Source organism: Electrophorus electricus, chromosome 1 (assembly GCF_013358815.1).
Source record: "Electrophorus electricus isolate fEleEle1 chromosome 1, fEleEle1.pri, whole genome shotgun sequence".
In the NCBI taxonomy this organism is placed as follows: Eukaryota; Metazoa; Chordata; class Actinopteri; order Gymnotiformes; family Gymnotidae; genus Electrophorus; species Electrophorus electricus.
Genome location: NC_049535.1, coordinates 14,883,981 through 14,901,480, shown reverse-complemented (window position 1 = coordinate 14,901,480; position 17,500 = coordinate 14,883,981). Strand labels below are relative to the sequence as shown.

At 47.8% G+C, this 17,500-nt stretch overlaps 1 protein-coding gene across 6 annotated transcripts in view; it reads left to right on the top strand.

Moving 5' to 3' along the window:
• zeb2b (zinc finger E-box binding homeobox 2b) overlaps nucleotides 1-17,500 on the top strand; it is a 79,385-nt gene that overhangs the window by 48,282 nt on the left and 13,603 nt on the right. For 4 of the 6 annotated variants that reach the window (XM_027019306.2, XM_027019304.2, XM_027019307.2 and 1 more), the window contains 3 exons: nucleotides 10,282-10,545; nucleotides 14,884-14,952; nucleotides 16,746-16,934. In XM_027019306.2, coding sequence (XP_026875107.2) covers nucleotides 10,282-10,545; nucleotides 14,884-14,952; nucleotides 16,746-16,934 — 522 coding nt within the window. Of the gene's footprint in view, nucleotides 1-10,278; nucleotides 10,546-14,883; nucleotides 14,953-16,745; nucleotides 16,935-17,500 lie in introns of all 6 variants that reach the window. The other 2 variants (XM_027019301.2, XM_027019303.2) reach the window with 1 other exon arrangement.

The window sequence follows — 17,500 nt, the reverse complement described above, 5'->3', positions numbered from 1 at the left end:
TTTGTGCCGTCGCCACCTTTTTGCTAACACGACAAATGTACATTTTGTATCTGGACTTCTCCCCACCCCCCTCATCGGTATTATCTAATGTGCTGGAGAAATACAGATACAAGTTAGCGAGTAAAACTGGCCCAGCAGATGGTGTATTTACGTAGCCTAATTTTTGTCTGAATCAATTCATTGTCTCAGAAAAGGCAGAAGAAAGCGTACAAGTGTTCGAGTGCTGTAAATTTGGGAGAAGTTCGAGAGACGACTTTCCGAGCCGTGAGATGGATATGAGGGCCTTTGTCATGCTAACAGTCTCTGTTATGCAATAAATGTGTAGGGGGATGTTTTGTTTAACTGGTCTAACTGAAGATTAGGCTTTAGAAAGGTGCATTTAGCATGTGAAAGACCAGCAGGAGGCTTCCCCTTTTTGCCGTTCGGGTAGGGGAGGGTGGGTGTGGGTGTCTGTCTTAGATTGTTATTAGCGGTGAGCTGGAAACCGCGGTGTCCTCCGTGAGAGAGAGGTGGCTTTCCGCGGCGGAGGCTAATTAAATATGCGGTGTGTGTTTGTGGAGCAGGCAGTGAAAAGGTAGGTGAGATGTAGAGGGTGGAGGTGGGTGTGGGGGCGTGGAGGGAGATGCACAAGTGATAAATCTGCTCGGTTTGTGTTACCACCCCGTGGATTGGTGATGGGCCGCTACTCGGCCGTACCTTGCATCTGCCCGCCAGCCCGAGGTTAGCTCTCTCTCTCTCTCCACACCTTCACAGGGCTCTTCCTCTCTCCTCGGAGAGCGTGGGGCTGTTTTCCTCCCGCCCGCGTTGTGCCAGGCAGGAGGGCACGGCGACGTGTCACAAGAGCCCCATCACGGCAGACGAGGCACCGCCGAGAGCAGACCCGCCTGCCGGATGTTAGCTGGGCGGACGGTAAACATGCATCACCCTGGCCGAGGCGCGAGGCGGCCGAGGCGCGAGGCGGCCGAGGCAGCCGAGCCCATCTTTCGGCGGCCCAGAAGCTTCCTCCTTCAAGCTGTCCTCCTCTTAGCGTCAGCTAATTGGGGAGTGTAACAGTGTCAGGTGCAAGTGGCTCAGAGCAAGAGGGTCCCCGTCGGGCTCTGTGGCTTCTCTAGTCACCGGGGCCTCATTTGCTGATTGGAGAGCAGAGGTGGTAGGATGAAAAGGAGCTGTTTCCTGCTGCTTGTTTGATACCTGGTGGGGAAGCTATTCAGGTGACAAAGATCCACCCCAGCAGGGGGGGAACAGATGTGCTTTGCCCCCTCATTAGCATTTGAATAAGCCGTTCAGATTGGACTGGCCGGGGGGCTCAGCCCCTCACCTGGATAGTCCCCCTCTGATCTTTACACCATCTGCGGACCTCTGCCCCCCCCGAGCACACACACAAACACACACACACGCACACACTGATGTGACCCTTTTAAAGCCCCTCCCTGTCTCTCCTGACCCCGTTGTCCAGCACTGGTGGGGTTTTACGACGGTAATCAAGCTTCCTCGGCCCTGAGCACAGATGCGCTTCGCAAAATGGACCTTCGCACCAATTCTGGTCCCTTCACTGTGGTCAGAACACATCGGGAAAATTCGACTCTATTCTGCTCGCTCACCGGAGCTTGGAAGATGTCCAAACCACCACCCCTACCTCATTCCTGTGATAAGTTTTCGCCTGAATCTGCAATTTTTTATTTACTTATTTTTTAAAAATTCTCTTTTCCATTCATATGCACAGAAAGGGTGACTTCAATATTTTGCACCATAAAGTTGATGAATTAAGCTTCTCCTTTCACTTGGTCTGCCAGAAAGTATTTGGTGGGGCCAACTATGAGTAATCAGATCATAAACAAACAGCTTCGCATATTTAATGGTCTTTCAGAAGTCTGGGTTGTGTTTCTGGGTTTGCTCACGTTGACACAATAATTTGCCACTTCGCCGCCTGCCCGTGAAGTCTGTACAAGGAAAAAAAATCTTGGCAGGACTCCGCTTTGTTTCGGAACATCACCGTTCTTTGCGTTGTGGGGGAGGAGTCGGTGACAGACCGATAATGTTGATCTTCAGGTGCTCTCACGGCTTTCCTCCGACAAATGTCACCGTCTCTCAGACGGGCTCATCTGAGGCCCATGGAGGAATGCCAACACAGCCTTGACTGGCGTGCCGCGCTATCTTCGCGCACTTCTCCGGGCCACTCCAACAGCCTTGGCGTTCCGGGAAAGGGGGAAAGGAAAAGAGGGGAAACGGCACTCCGGTTTCACCGAGCCGGCCGTCGTCCTGGACGCAGCATCTGCGTGGTAACAGATCTTTAGTCTCCCGCTGCATTCTATTAAACAGTCGTGCTGATGGAAACCACCATCACACAGGTCTGTCAAAGAGGATAATTACAGCTCAGGTTTGGCTCGGCTATTATTAACAAAAATGCACCGTAATCTACAGTAATATGTTACTGTAGCATTCTAATTAATCTTACAGAAAGTGTAATACATTTACAATACCAGATTGAGGCAATACTGTATATAGATTTATTAATGCTTTTAATCAGTTCTGGCAAAATTAATTTCGCCGCGATTGCTTACATTTGAATTTGCATATACTTAGTGCGCCTAATTTATTTTTATGGATTCCTTTTTATTAAAATGGGGCACAGGGGTCTGCCACAACAAAAACACTGCTACTCTCTGCATGGAATGTCCTGGGCTTCCTTGCCCTGAAAAGCACATTTGTTTCAGTGATAGGACAAGCTGTTGTAAAACTCCATTTCATATTCAGCCTCTGCCAAGTATTAACAGGTTAGCTATTACTCATTTGGATGGGGCACATATTATTACATTTATCATGCGGGTTTTTGCCTGCACAGGGGACAGTGGAGGTGGGCTAAGTGGCGATTATGAGTTTGTCAGGTTGAGGTGTGTTGTGCAGGCCTCGGCGTGTAGCCATCGCCTTCAAGAGCCCCCGAACCAGCCGTTAAACAGAAATGAGAAATCGCTTGTGCTCTGTAGCAGTGGAAATTGGTAAACATGGGCACAGCGTAACCGTTGCAGCGGTAAGTGAAAGCAGTTTGGCACAGACGAGAAAGTGTAAAGGGCCCGGTTTCCAAAGGCCAATCGCTGAGTGGCAGGGTGAGCGTTCACCGTGATACCCGCCCGGATGATGTGCAGGTTTTTAGCGGGAGGGTTTTAAATAAACAGGTGCGGGGTGCGTTGCTGGTGTCAAAGAGAGTCAGAGAGAGTCAGGTGTCAGCTGAGTTGTCTATTATGAAATAGCCTGACTCGCTGATAACAGCTGACTGGGACTATCAAACTGAAGCCGGCTGCACACCACATCAAACCAGCAACAGCCTATACAGACCACGGCGGTGCATTCTGCTGCGTGTGTGTGTGTGTGTGTGTGTGTGTGTGTGTGTGTATTTGGGGGATGGGGTCAGAAAGAGAGATATGATGTCTAAGCTTAAAAGAGTATCGGTAGGGGAGGTGGAAGAGGCATGTACCTATGGCAGTGGGATATGTTATCTCTCAGAGAGAGAGAGAGAGAGGGAGAAAGAGAGAGAGGGGGGGAGAAACAGAGAGAGCGAGGGGGAGAAACAGAGAGGGTGGAGAAACAGAGAGAGAGGGGGAGAAAGAGAGAGGGGGGAGAAACAGAGAGAGCGAGGGGGAGAAACAGAGAGGGTGGAGAAACAGAGAGAGAGGGGGAGAAAGAGAGAGGGGGGAGAATCAGAGAGAGAGAGGGGGAGAAACAGAGAGAGAGGGGGGGAAGGAGAGAGAGAGCAGTGATAAAACTCTTTGGAAAACACATAACCGGTGCATTATAGTACATAGTAAGCTATCATCTTAGCAATAGTGTATGAACAGGCCCCATGGGAAATATGATTACTACATATGTACATATTAAAATCTGAATGAAACCATTAAATGATCTTTTTAAAGGAGTTTTTTATTTATGGAGCCTATTTTAGTCCTTTCCTTTGCTACTCTGTACTGGCTCTTTTTCCCTTCTTTTTCATCACTTAGTCTCTCATTTTTAATTTCCCTTTTTGTTAATATACGCATTTTTTTTTTTACATTTTTAATTATGTAATAAAAAAAACCCAGTGTGTTTAGAAGTGCGCGGCGCGATGAACTCAGCTTCGCGGCGTCTGCGCAATAAATGGCGCGTCGCGGCGGCAGTAGCTGAGCGCGGTTTGGCGGCGTAAATATTTGACGGGCGACCCGGTTCGGCGGCGTCGAGCTCCGTTTGAAAGTCCCTTTCATCCACGGCAGCGCCAGATCTGCGCGATCCGCTACCGCGCTCCACAATGCCGGCAGATTTAGGTGGGGAGACGTCAACAAGGCAGATAAAACCAGCACCAGGGACCAGGTGTCTCTGCACTCATCCTTCAATTCACTGCCTGCATCTTTTCTATTTATACACATTTATGAAATAAACAAGGCTGTGGGGAGGGGGGATGGGGGGGGGGGGATAAATAATAAATAAATAAATAAATGTGAAGTATCGTGAGTCTTCGCATCACTCGGCGGTGAGACGGCGGGGACATGAAAGACCTTTTCAGATGAGAGAAAATAAGGAATGTTTGTGCCTTTGTGCGATGAAAGTAGTGGTTTGCTGACGATTCAGGCAGAGAGAGGATTTTTTTTTTTCAAATCCCGCTAAAGGTTTTGTGTGTATTTGGTTAGTTACAGCAATTATGGCCAGTAAGTGACAGCCAAAAGCATGCAGGAGAGAGAGAGAGAGAGAGAGAGAGAGAGAGAGAGAGAGAGAGAGAGAGAGAGAGAAGTCTGCTTCACCACGTAAGACTCCTCTGTCGAACATCTGCTGAGAGATTTGCATATTAATTAACCCATATTAACTCTAATTATTCTGGGAAATTATCAAATAAATTAAATTTTCTAATTTTAACCTTTCCTTTGCTTGACGGATGTCAGAGCGGGAGGAAACCCGGAAGACGCCGGCTCACCTGGGCAACCATTTTACGCTTTATATCTCTACGCGGTTTTTTCCCCCCCTCTCCCCCCAGTGTGTCGTTCCTCTTCTTCTCTATATTCCATTTTCACACTCTCATCTCTCTTCTCTTTTTTGGGGGGTTGTTTTTTCTTCAGCGCTGGTCCTGGGAGCAGTCGTGTGAGCTTTTGTGTTCCTCAGTCTTACACCCCCACCTCCCACCTCCCCTTTTGGCTCCGTTTAGGGGGGCGGGTGCGTGCGTAGGTACAGATGGCGAGCCGGGGCGGGGCGGACCGGGCGGAGCCGTTGCGCAAACCTCCGAGCTTTCCCTCACTCTCCAGCCTGTTGCTCGGGCGTCAGCAAATAAACGAGACTTTAATTCAATTACGGTCCGGCCACTGCGGCCAGCTGCCTCTCGGTGGAGACGACCGAACATAGCAACCCCCTTCGCGACGTGCCCCCGCACCCACTCGGCCCCAGAAACGCTCCCGCGTCGGTTTTCACTTGGCTGGGTTTTGTGCCGTCCACAGCTCTGCCGCGCTCCCCTTTTGTGCCTTCCTGCCCACTATCCTTTATTCCTTTTCAGCCCCCCCGTATTGCAGTCGGATTGTTCTGCTGATTTTCTGTTTTTTTTAAATCCTGCTCTGAAATAATCTTTTTTTGACAATGATATTTTCAGCAGAAATATATATATATATATATATATATATATATACACACATACAAGATCTGACCAAGCTTTAAATTTTGCTCGTTTCAAAATGAAAAATGGAGGGACAAAGAAGAAAATATTTATTTCTTTGACTAAAAATATTATGGACTGAAGAAGCGTTTAATACAACTAAATACCTTTATTTTGATTGCAGGCAGAATATAAAAAAACAGCCCTGCTCAGAGCATTTAACGTTTTGTTAAAGGAAATTATAATAGTTTAAGTCTCACAGAGAGAGCGAGAGAGAGAGAGAGACAGAGAGAGAGAGAGAGAGAGAGAGAGAGAGAGACAGACAGAGAGAGAGAGAGAAAGACAGAGAGAGAGGCCTCCCCCAGGCCTGGCCATCAACCTTCCTCTGGTCTGGGCGCATGTCCCTGTTGGGCTGGGTAGTGGATGAAGATAGAGATGCTGACTGCATGGGAATTTGTGCAAGCGTTATGCTTGACAAGATGTTTGCAGAGACGCAGTGGTAAAGCTTTCTGAGACAATATTGCACTGTCTGGCTTAATTAAGCGCTCTGGGTTAGACCGCTACAGTTCACTGATGAACAGACCTGTGACGATCTACACCATACCACTTCTTGTAAGAATTCTCTTTAAAAAGGACTTATATCCATTACATTTATTTTTGATGGCTTTGTCCTTTGTTCTAGTTACATTTATAGAGGGACGCAGGTACAAAGGCTTGGGAAAGGATATCTTTTAGTAGCCACTTCCTTTCACGATTATAAATCTGAATTGCTTTACTTGGCTTAATGTGCTGTTACCTCAGCTTTGCTTGTCATTTTTATGGTTTGTGTTCACAAGTGTCCGCTGAGGCGAATCAAATCTCTCCGGATGCCCCATGCCTGTTTGAAATAAACAGGTGAAATATTCTCACAGAAATGAATGGCTGCATCTTAAAAAGGCTTTTAATGCCAAAGAAAAGCGGACGTGAGAGCAGAGAGTCTCTAGCCAGGCCCCAGCACCAGCCAGTCAGGTCTGCTCCAACTCCTGTGATTTTATGATCGCTTGCATTTCTACGCTGAAGGCAGTGTCGCCATAGAAACATGAACCAGCTTTTCTTTGAGGTTTTTCTATACCTCTTTTCAAGGAAAAACTTGTATATGATATATAAAATATATATTATGTATACATATATATATTTTTAAACGTCTTTTACTCTTCTGCCAGCCCACTCGGGAGCCTCTGCCGACGTTCCGCCAAGCCAGTGGCGCTAGCCGCTCCTGGAGTAGCTAGTCATCATAATCAATACCGCATACACAATACATGTCATTAGCGTCTGCCCTGTGTACTGTCTAACTGACAGGCCAATATGAGCACTGTGAATAGGTTACGACGGGGAACGCTAAGCCTAGCATTAACCGAGACTGGGGCAATTAAGGGTGTCATTTTAATTATCTGTAGCATTCGAGTGAGAGATGTTCCTTTTATTTACTCCAGATCAAAAGCAGCAGAGAAAAGCCCTGAGACGTAACAGGTAGCATCAGACGTAGAATGGCAGGCGTAATTGCCTTTGTTGCGGCTGACACTCGGACGAGGCACAGCCAAATACAACGTGTCATCTGAGGAGAACTTAGCCGAGAAGTAAACATTATCATTTCTTTGTCTCTCGGCGCCGGCGAGCACAAAAGATTGATTAGCAGAGAGGTGAGGAACAGAAATAATGGCTGTGGTGACATTAGCAGGTTGGAATTATTGTGTTGAACAGCACAATGCCAGCCAAGAAATGGCTGTCTGTCAGAGATGCCATTTAAACAATACACACACTCTCAAGTTTTTTCTTTTTGTTTTTTTTTTTGTTTTTTGGAGCTGTGTGTCTGAATTAAAGTTCTTCCCTCCCCCGCCATTATTCTCCCTTCTTTTCAAACCGCCTAACAGTAAGTACCAAGTTGTTGGCAAGATTTTAACTTTAGCTCAACATGACACTGACTCGCTCTCTCTCTCTCTCTCTCTCTCTCTGTCTCTCTCTCTCTCGCTCTCTCTCTCTCTGTCTCTCTCTCTCTCTCTCTCTCTCTCTGTCTCTCTCTCTCTCTCTCTCTCTCTCTCTCTCTCTTTCACTGCATATTGGAGTCTTACCCTGAAGGGGAAACAAAGATTTTGCGTTCCATCACGTTCTGAACCGCCAGAAGTTTTGGCTCTGTCTCGCTGTCTGTCCTACGTAGATTCAGTTAGCACTGAAACTAAGAGTTGCTAATAGCCAGCCATTTTTAGGTGACAGTCATAGACCCACGTATAACTGAAAGTGCCATTGCTTCTCAAGAACTCAATTAAAAGTCCCCTCCCTCGAACGAAATCAGGACCTGGGAACCCAAATGCAGCACCATGATAAACTGGTGTAGCATTCAGGAAGCTTTTCTGCCACCTACACCTTACAGCTGCTTATTTCGGTAGCTCCAACTCCTTCAGAGGACTTAAATCATGTTCTTGCGTGTGTTAAAGGTAGATCGTAACTGAAACGGAGTGCGTGTGTGTGAGAGAGAGAGCGAGAGAGATGGAGAGACAGTGTGTTTGGCTGATGGATGGATGTTTTCTCCTTTGACCCTGCGACAAGACCCTCCTTCATTACTTCAGCCGATTGCTTAGATATTCTCCACCCTGCAGTTGCTTCTATTAATCTTCTCCCTCTTTCGCTTTCTTCCTTGGTTCCTCCCTGCCCCCACCCTCAAATATTGAAGTCATTCCTTGTCGCCCCGTTTATCCGCGAAACATTCTGTTCCCAACCAAGCTCACTGTGTGTGTGTGTGTGTGTGTGTGTGTGTGTGTGTGTGTGTGTGGGGTGCTGCAGAAACCTTTTAAACCTGTCCAGCCTTAGATAATTTCATTCAGCCATCTCCTGGCTGGCTGCACTTTCAGCCCTGCCCAGGGCCCAGGCCCTCCAGGGAGGCTGTAGGCTGGGCCTCCAAGTCCTCCTGCCCCTTTGTCTGCCGGGGCTGCCCGCACAAAGCACGCCCCGCTCCGGCCTGTCCGGCTTCACGCAAAGAAATAGTTCAACCCTTTCCGCCCCCAAGGGGAGGTGGAGGGTGGCTCAGGCAGCTAGAGGGCGGGACGGGGGTCGAGGGTGGGTGGGGGCGAGGGTAATAGAACCACATTATCAATTGCGGCAAAGGTATATCTGGACCACACATCGAGTTCGAATGTCTCACTTTTCTTTCTCCTGTTCCATTCTTTCTTTCGTATTTCCCTCCTTTGTCTTCTCTGGTTCTCCCCTTCTCCCCCCCCCCCCCTCTCTATCACGGAGGGCATTACCCAGTCTGAACTTGTCTAAACCCTTGTGGTCACACCTCTTGAAAAGGTTTTGTTTCCTCTGTCAATTGGTATTCAGCCCAGGTCAGCGGATGCCTCTGGCCTCGGCTCCAGCGCTGTTTTCATTTTAATTTGCACCTGTTGCGCAGTTGTTCAGAGGCAAGTGCAGGCCGGTGGATTAGCCAAAGATCATGTTATGAACAGATATGCGCGGTGTAATCTTTTCTGTCCACACAGGAGCGGCGAGCGAGACTGTGGCTCCCCCCACCCAGCACCATTCTCATTTCTTTCCTTTATTTCTTGCCTTTTACATCTGTGAGAGTTTCGTTCGGGGGAGGGCTGATACGCGCACGTGTTACACGGGCGAAAAAAGTCAAGGCAGAAAGTCGCTGGGTAATTATTTCGCTTGCCGAGCTCGGTCGCCGGCCTTATTCTAGAACTGATCAAGGAAACGCAGGGCTCAGGACAAACCTGAAAACTCTTTCACTCTTTCACTCTTTCACTCTTTCATTGCTCTGCCACTTTTTTTCCCCTCTTTTGTTGGTTCCCATGATGTCATAGCTCCATGGTTGATTGTGTCCCAAAGGCCAGTCATGCCTGCAGGAGCCTGTTTTGTGTGTGTGTGTGTGTGTGTGTGTGTGTATGTGTGTCAGCTAATGGCCAATATCCTTTACTCCTTGAATATTCCCTCTGACTGCTTTACCAGACTCACTTTAGCCTGGGCTTCCTAACGGCCCGAGGTCTCGAGTCTCTGAACGCGGAGACAGGCTGGACAGAGAAGAGGACAGGCTTAGGACAGGCATGTGTCACTCACACTGACAGGCCATTTTAAAGACTGGACTTGGTAAGATATTTTTAGCGATAGGTCATTGTAAAGAAGCCCATGGAAGGAGTTGATACCTGAGCAGAAAATATTCGCATTATACTCCATGACTAAACGCAGCCCGAATTATACAGTGAGTCAAGAAATTCATTAGAGTTTGAACACCAGAAACTAGCGAATGTCTGCCAGGAGTTGCGGTGCACGTGGGGTGAATGAGTAGTGCATTGGGCTGGAGGAAGGATTTCAGCATGTTTGGCAACATCAGTGCTGTTGCCAGGACGCAAGTCAGCAGGTTTTGTGTGCGGAAGTCTGAGGGGTGTGGAGTGTGAGTGCAGAGTGTAGAGTGTAGAGTGTGGTGAGCGTGTGTGTGATTTTGATGTCCTGATGGGTGCTGCTCCCTGGTTCTCCTAGTATTTTGGCACGCACATACACACACGCACGCACACACCCATAGCCACGTTGTCATGTGTAAAGCATTGAGGTGTAATTGTGAGGGATTGTAATAATAACCTGGAGTTTCCATTGGCTTCCACTGTGATAAGTGGGATTGTATTTTGTATTTGTGTTTGTGTGTGCTTCAGTGCTGAACTATGAGAATGTGGTGGAGACTGGATCCGAGACTGAAGAAGAAGACAAGTTGCCGGTGTCGGAGGAGGATGGCCTACTCAATGGCGTGGGAAGCCCTGCCAGCCTAGCCAATCACGAGCCAGCAGCACCGCCATCCCCAAGGCTGGGCCACACGCTGATGACGAAGGCTGAGGATGAGGACGAAGAGATGAGGGACAGTGGCGTGGAGCACGTTTGGCATGAGAATGACATGCTGAGGGCCTCAGTGGATGGTACTGGTGAGTCCAGCTTTCTGTCTGCCTACTGACCAGCCTGTAACCAAACACCTCCAGAGCTCCGCCTCTACCTCACATGACTCCTCCCCTTTCCTCTTCTGCTCTCCACCAACCCTCTCTCCTCTCTAAAAACTCACTACCTCTCCTCCTCTCATCTGTAATGAACCAGCACTGATGTGCAGAGTTGACAGGAAGAGGAAATGACAGGAGGTGTTAGCATCACTGTGACGCACATGCAAATACAAACACACACACACACACACACATACATTTACAGGCCGTCTGGAGTCAGTGACTGACATGCAAAAACACACAAAGTCCCACTTTTAAAATCAAAGATAAGCATGCATTTAGCAGTATTCCAAAATTCCTTTATGATAGAATTTTGAAAACACACTTATGTTGGAATTTCAAAAAAATTCCATTTAAAATAAACTTGTCTTTTAAAAGCTTGCGAAACTATTTCAGTCCTTTGATCTCAGTAATGTGGTCTTGAAACATGGACTCCCAGCTTCATTTGAGTAGATCCACGTCCCGAGAGCAGAATCAGAAAAAGACCATTTCCTCTAATTCGGATCTCTCTGCTAGAGCACTCAGTGACAAGGGCGGCCACGAGCCATGCCTACAAATTTTTTTTCTTCCTCTCTCTCTCTCTCTCTCTCTCTCTTTCTCTCTCTCTCTCTCTCTCTCTCTCTCTCTCTCTCTCTCTCTCTCTCTCTCTCCACCGTTCAGTCAGGGAACTCAACTTCCCACTCCGTGCAGACTAATAGACCTAAAGGAAGCGCTGGCTTGCCCTTTTTAATTAGGCCTAGAACGCAGCGTTTCCTTTTCAAACGTACCATCGGTTTCGGCGAACGCGGGATACTCTCCGCCGTTTACTGACACTCTCATTTGTAATTAGCGCGGCGTTCGAACAGGAGGGCGAACGCGGCAAACTTTGTTACTTTACCGTACATTTTTCCTGCAAGCGTCATTGGAGAGCAAGCACCAGTCATGGACGCTTGAGAGATAAATACTTTTAATTAGGGGGCGAGGGCAATCATTAAAGGAAGCCAGGCTGCTGCAGAAGTCATTAACAATCTTAAATGAAATTTTTATTTTTATGATAGCCATTTACATGTATAATAAGAGTCAATGATTCCTGGAAGCGTGTGACAGAAACCGAGTGTGGCGAGGGCCGATGTACGACAGCCCATTTAGATGGGCCAGGACTGCCTATTCATTTTTGTTAATGAACTAGCGGTGCACCAGACTCGGAGAGAGGGAGCGTTCAGGAGTCTAAAAATTTAATACGCTCAAAATAATATGGCCATTTACCGAGAGGAGCCTGCCTTACTGGCATTATTAACATTATTAACTCAGAGTTCCCTTCAGGAGACAAGCGGAGAGTCTTATTTGGAGTGAGTCCGTCTATGCCGTAAAACTCTCCTCCCTTCTTTGGGTTTCGTAAAGGGTTACTGCGGATCGTAATTTCAGTTTTTTTTAAGCACACACACAAAAAAAGAATCTAGAATGATAAACAAGTGGCTGGCTCGTGCAGTATTGTAGCACGTTGTTTAATTTGATAAAGGAGCCCTCGGTGCCGAAGCGTCTGCGATTCAGCTGTGTGGCAGCCTGAAGGTGTGTGCGAGTGTGTCTGATGATAAGACCTCAGCCGGGTATCTGAATGGCTGGGCTGAAGTTCATTAGCTCTGGATGAAGGAGGCGGGCTCTCCCGCTCTCTCAAACTCATGGCCACTCTCGTCTTTCTTCCCCCACTCTTTCGGTGCCTACGTGTCTGCACTGGTACCTCAGCACGTAGTTTGATAAGGCCTGCTCTCTCTCTCTCTCTCTCTCTCTCTCTCTCTCTCTCTCTCTCACTGTGTCTCCTCCACTCCAGTGTAATCAGTACCCACCCCGCCCGCTGTCCTTGACATTCTTCCATCCCACAATGCACTTCACACGGTGTGCTGGAAACCATGACATCATTATCACTGACAGACATTTGAAATAAATCACCTGCGTTCTTCATCACCGTCGGATTTCTTTTCTCTCACTCTCCCCACCTCCTGCTTTCTTTTCGGCCTGGTCCAAGCGTCTGCAGGAGAAACACAAAGAACGCACGAACCGTGTGTTTTGACGGAGCGGGCCTCCGGTGCTAGCTGGCCATAAAGAAAGGGGGTGGAGGGGAATGTTTTGAAAATAAACAGTGCATGTGGTGTAAGGTAGGGAGTGTTTGGGGAGGTGCGTGAGGTATGGGATCAGGGTGAAGAAGCCAAACGCCCCACACCTCACCTCTCTCCTGCCCTCTCTCATTCTCTTCTGACCTGCCGTTTTGGGCCTGATTTATCCCACCCAGACACAGGAGCCAGACATGCAGGTCTCTCTCTCACTGACAACCATAAACCTCCCTGCCCAGATAAACATTTGACTCTGTGTGTGTGTGTGTGTGTGTGTGTGTGTGTGTGTGTGTGTGTGTGTGTGTGTGTGTGTGTAAAGAAAATGTAGCATGGGCCTTGTCTACCTCCTACTGGACAATTCCAAACCTTCTTACCACATAAAAGTGCCAGTAAACAAAAAGTAAACAAAGACAGAAAGAAGCAAATCTCAGTTTCATTAGCACAGTGAGCGTGTGCATCTGCATGTTTCCAGAAGGGCCGTGTGCGATCTGGTGTGCAGCGCTGTCAGAGGGGCTCATGACCCTGCTGAAGGGGGCGGGGCCTCCTCAACAAGCACCGCCTGCCTGCTGTGATGTCATCACTGCCAGACACACACTCTCCAGCCTTCCCTCAGATGAGAACACAGGATCATCTCTCTCTCTCTCTCTCTCTCTCTCTCTCTCTCTCTCTCTCTCTCTCTCTTTTGCTCTCATTCTGTGGTGTGTGTGTGTGTGTGTGTGTGTGTGTGTGTGTGTGTGTCTCAGGCTGTGTCAGGGGAAACTTCAGGAGAGTCAGGGTTTTGTTCTCTAACACGAATGGTTGGCCTGTTTTATCTGTTTGTTGCAGAAACAGACTCTGTCTCTCCACCCCTCTCTCTCTGCCTCCGTCTCGTTCCCTCTGTCTCATTCTGTCTCGTTCTCTTAATAACTGCTCTGTTTCTAAGGACCCAGGAAAACAACAGATTCTTTATGCGTCTTCGTCTTTTTTGCCTGAAAATTTTTCTTCCTCTTATGAATTAAAGTTAGCCGGCGACCAAATTGATTTTTATTTCTTAGGAAAACAATCAGACTTGAACAATTGCTGCCAATCACAACTTCAAAACAACCCCCTTTCCCCAAGTTAATCCCCCCCCCCCAAGTTTTTTTGTGTGTGTGTGTGTGAATTTTATTAATTTAATTTTATTTATTTGTTGTAGTTATGTTTGTTTGGTTCCTTGCGTTCTTTGAAAGTCAGCGTCTTCACCCCTGCTTCCTCGCCCCGCTTCCTCGCCCCGCTTCCTCGCCCCGCTCCCTCTACTGTCAGCGAGTCGCCGTATGTGTGCCGCTGCTCCCCCCCTTAAGTCAGGATTTGGGGAAATCTCCATGGCAACCCTTCAAGCTCAGGACTGCTGGTAGGAGTCACATACGAGGCAGCAGGAGGTTCAGGAACAATGGATATATTTATTACGGCCTCGGCCTTCTCGGAATACCTTGATTTAATTCCTAAAGCCAGTGCGGAAGGGCCCGAGAAGGACTCCCTAAGTTAATTGTCTCTGAGCGTCTGACAGTATCCTTTTGTCAGCTCTCCACAAGAGCCCCCTTGTCTGCCGAGTGTGAGAAGTTAGGACTGTGTGTTGTTTATGGAAAGGTTTTATGCCTGCGGAGCTTTTATTTATGTGCGTCCTACCTGAGGTCTGGGATCTTCTCACCAACACCGCATGCATTATAGAGATTGGTGAGGCTTGGTATAATGAGTTAAAATTCTCCACATAGCGCCCCGTCAATCCCCCCCCTTCTCTCTCTCTCTCTCTCTCTCTCTCTCTCTCTCTCTCTCTCTCTCTCTCTCTGCTTTGTTGTTCCTCTTTGCTTGCTCAGGTGGACAAGGCTTTCTTGAATTAATCTTCCTGTTTGGCGAGTACAGCCTTCCCTGGTCTGGCACTGGCCTTTATTTTCTCTCCCTCTCTCTCTCTCTCTCTCTCACAGCTTGTTGTCTTGTGTAAGGTAAATAAGGCTCTGTCTGTTCCTGATGATAGCATTCATTAAGGATCCCAGACAAAGCCTGAGCGTGGTGGCGCACACAGTCGGCTCTTTCGTTCGTTGCTTCTTCAGAATTGCTGCATTGTGACGGTAAGCTTGCATGGTTGTCTCAGGCCCTGAACTCACCTCTCTCTCTCTCTCTCTCTCTCTCTCTCTCTCTCTGTCTCTCCTTCCCTTACTCTTTGCAGATGAACTGAAAGATGACTTTGACTGCATGGGGGCAGATGCCACTTTGCAGCCTGTTGGGAACGGTACAGGTGAGTTGTTTGTAGTCGTCTGAGCTTTGTTTTTGGCTCCTGGTGGATCCAGTTGTAAATAAGCGCACGTTGCGCGTGAATGTTACCCAGCATCCTCTGCAGCATTACCTTATAGCTCTGTTGCATCAGCGAGGCGGCCTCCTGATAGACTGGGAGTGCTTGCAGAGTGAATGAACGCTGTCCAAAACGCAGAGACTTCTCCTATCATCTTATACACTGACAGCGCTGACCACGACCCCGGCCCAGGCCAGGACAGTGGAGCTCGGCTGGACAGGAACGGAGGATTAATAAAAGGTTTTTATGTTAGACTTCTGGAAACTGGGGTGGTCACACTATTCTTCTGGAAATCCTCTGGTGGATTTTACACGTGATTTCATTCCTTTAGTGAACAGCACTGTGGCTTCCCTCTGACTTCAGTGGCCTTTCAGCCTTCTGGTGTCGTGCATTCCGCTTTGTAATGTGAGAGAGAGAGAGAGAGAGAGAGAGAGAGAGAGAGAGAACAGCAAACGTGCCAGGTTGTTGACTTTAGTTCCGCGTAAACCCAGTGCAGTAACTTTCCCCAAATCTCATTTCAGTCCAAAAATCTAATTTGTGGGTAAACTCAATTTGTTTAGATTATGTACTCTACAAAGCTGGCATCAGAGAGGCGCTCAAGCCTGTGGTTTGCTCAGCCGGGCTGCCCTCCCCTGTGACTCTGGCACGCCCTGAATGGCATGAGAGTGTCCTAGGTGCCCGCTTGTTTGTTCACTTGCGTTTTAATTACCCCGCACCCGGCCGGTGCAATGCACACGCCGGTCCACTAACGAACGGGCTGAATTTACACACCCCAGCTCCTCGTTTCTGAAGAGGCGTGCGAAAGGTCCGCTGGCACTTTGACATTTTCGAGACATTTTTGACACCGACACAGTCCAGTACCTTGACCTTTTCACAAATTAGACCATAAAATGTTTACTGTCTGACAAATCTTCGTACACAGTTTACCTTTCACTTGTGCGTGATCTCATTAAAAGGTGGCTAATAAAACACATCTCCCTCTTACTCTGTCTCCTTCTCCAGTATTCGGTTTAATTGACAGATGTGTTGAGAAAGAAGACATAGACACTAATCTCTATATAAATATAATGATCATATCAGTTTGCTGAAGGGAACTTGGCAGAGAAGCTAAAATTTGAAACCTACAGAATTCGTGTTTCTGTCAGCCTGAAGTGAGACGAGCAACTTCATATATCACTATATGTTTATTTTTGCCTGTTTTGTTTATTTATTTATTTATTTATTTTATTCAGAACGTCCCTTCACTGTGTCTGCAAAAAGTAAACACCGATAAAATATCTCCTCCTCCACGTCTCCATATCGCAACTTCCTGTAATTTGAAATGTAATTATCAGAAGCCGTCTCGTTAGCAGTTTGATTAGAGGAATCAGAAGTGATGCAGGGCTCGTGGCAAACATCATTTCCTGTCTGCGCTTCCCTCCTTGTACGGCGCCTAATACATTTAAAGCAGAGAAAAAAAGTTTATCGTTAAAAGCTTTTTCCACAATTCAGATGGCATTCCTGCTAGATTAAGCCATATTTCTTATTTTAGTGGCCATTAGGTGACAAGACAAGGTCATAATTTAGATGTATCCCTCCATGACTACTACCTTAATGTTTTCTTCAGCTGTTTTTATCACATCATGCTTCCGGTACCTTCCACAAGCCTCACATTTCTCACACAGCAAAGAATCCATTTTTTTTTTGTTTATACACAGCCTTACTCAAGTTCTTATTCTCTCTCTCCCCTCCCCCTGCAGTGAAGAGTGTGGACTGCATGTCTGAGTTTGAGGAGTTTTTCGCCAAGAGGAAGCTGCCCGACGTCGAGGCCCATGTGGTCAGCATCGCCGACTACCTGCAGCGGAGCGACACTGCCATCATCTACCCCGAGGCCCCCGAGGAGATCGCCCGGCTGGGCACGCCGGAGGCCACCGGGCCCGAGGAGAATGGTGAGGACGCCCACGCCCACCCCCTTTGACCAGCCCCCTCGCCCGTGACACGGTGCAGCTGCTGCCAGCCTAACCCCGCTGGCATGCAGGGGTGTTTACCCGGGCGGTGCAGCTGTCCAGGCGGCGAAACCAGATCCAGCACCTCTTGCTCCTCAGGGAGCACGGGGAGAATCGCACCAGCTTTAATGCACATACCTCCCCCATGAGGACAGCGGGAAAAATTAGACCAGGTGGACAGACAGAGTTAAACTGGCCTAACGAACGTCCAGCTAGCTGGCCAAACTGTAGTGTTCTTCTCAAAACAACGTAGGAGTCTTCTATAATAACACGCTGTAACATTCATATAACAGAGTACATCGTAGCATGTAATATGCTGCGATAGATAAATTGATGCTGGCACAGAACTCAGAAATGCTAATTGCAGTGTAGGTGCAAATCTGATTTAAGTCTAGATAATGTCAGACCTTGTTTAAAAAAGAAACATGTCTAAACCTTTTAGTGTTAATGTGATATTCTCTTTTATTATTACGAGCTTATGTGCCATGCTCAGCAAACTGCGCGCATTC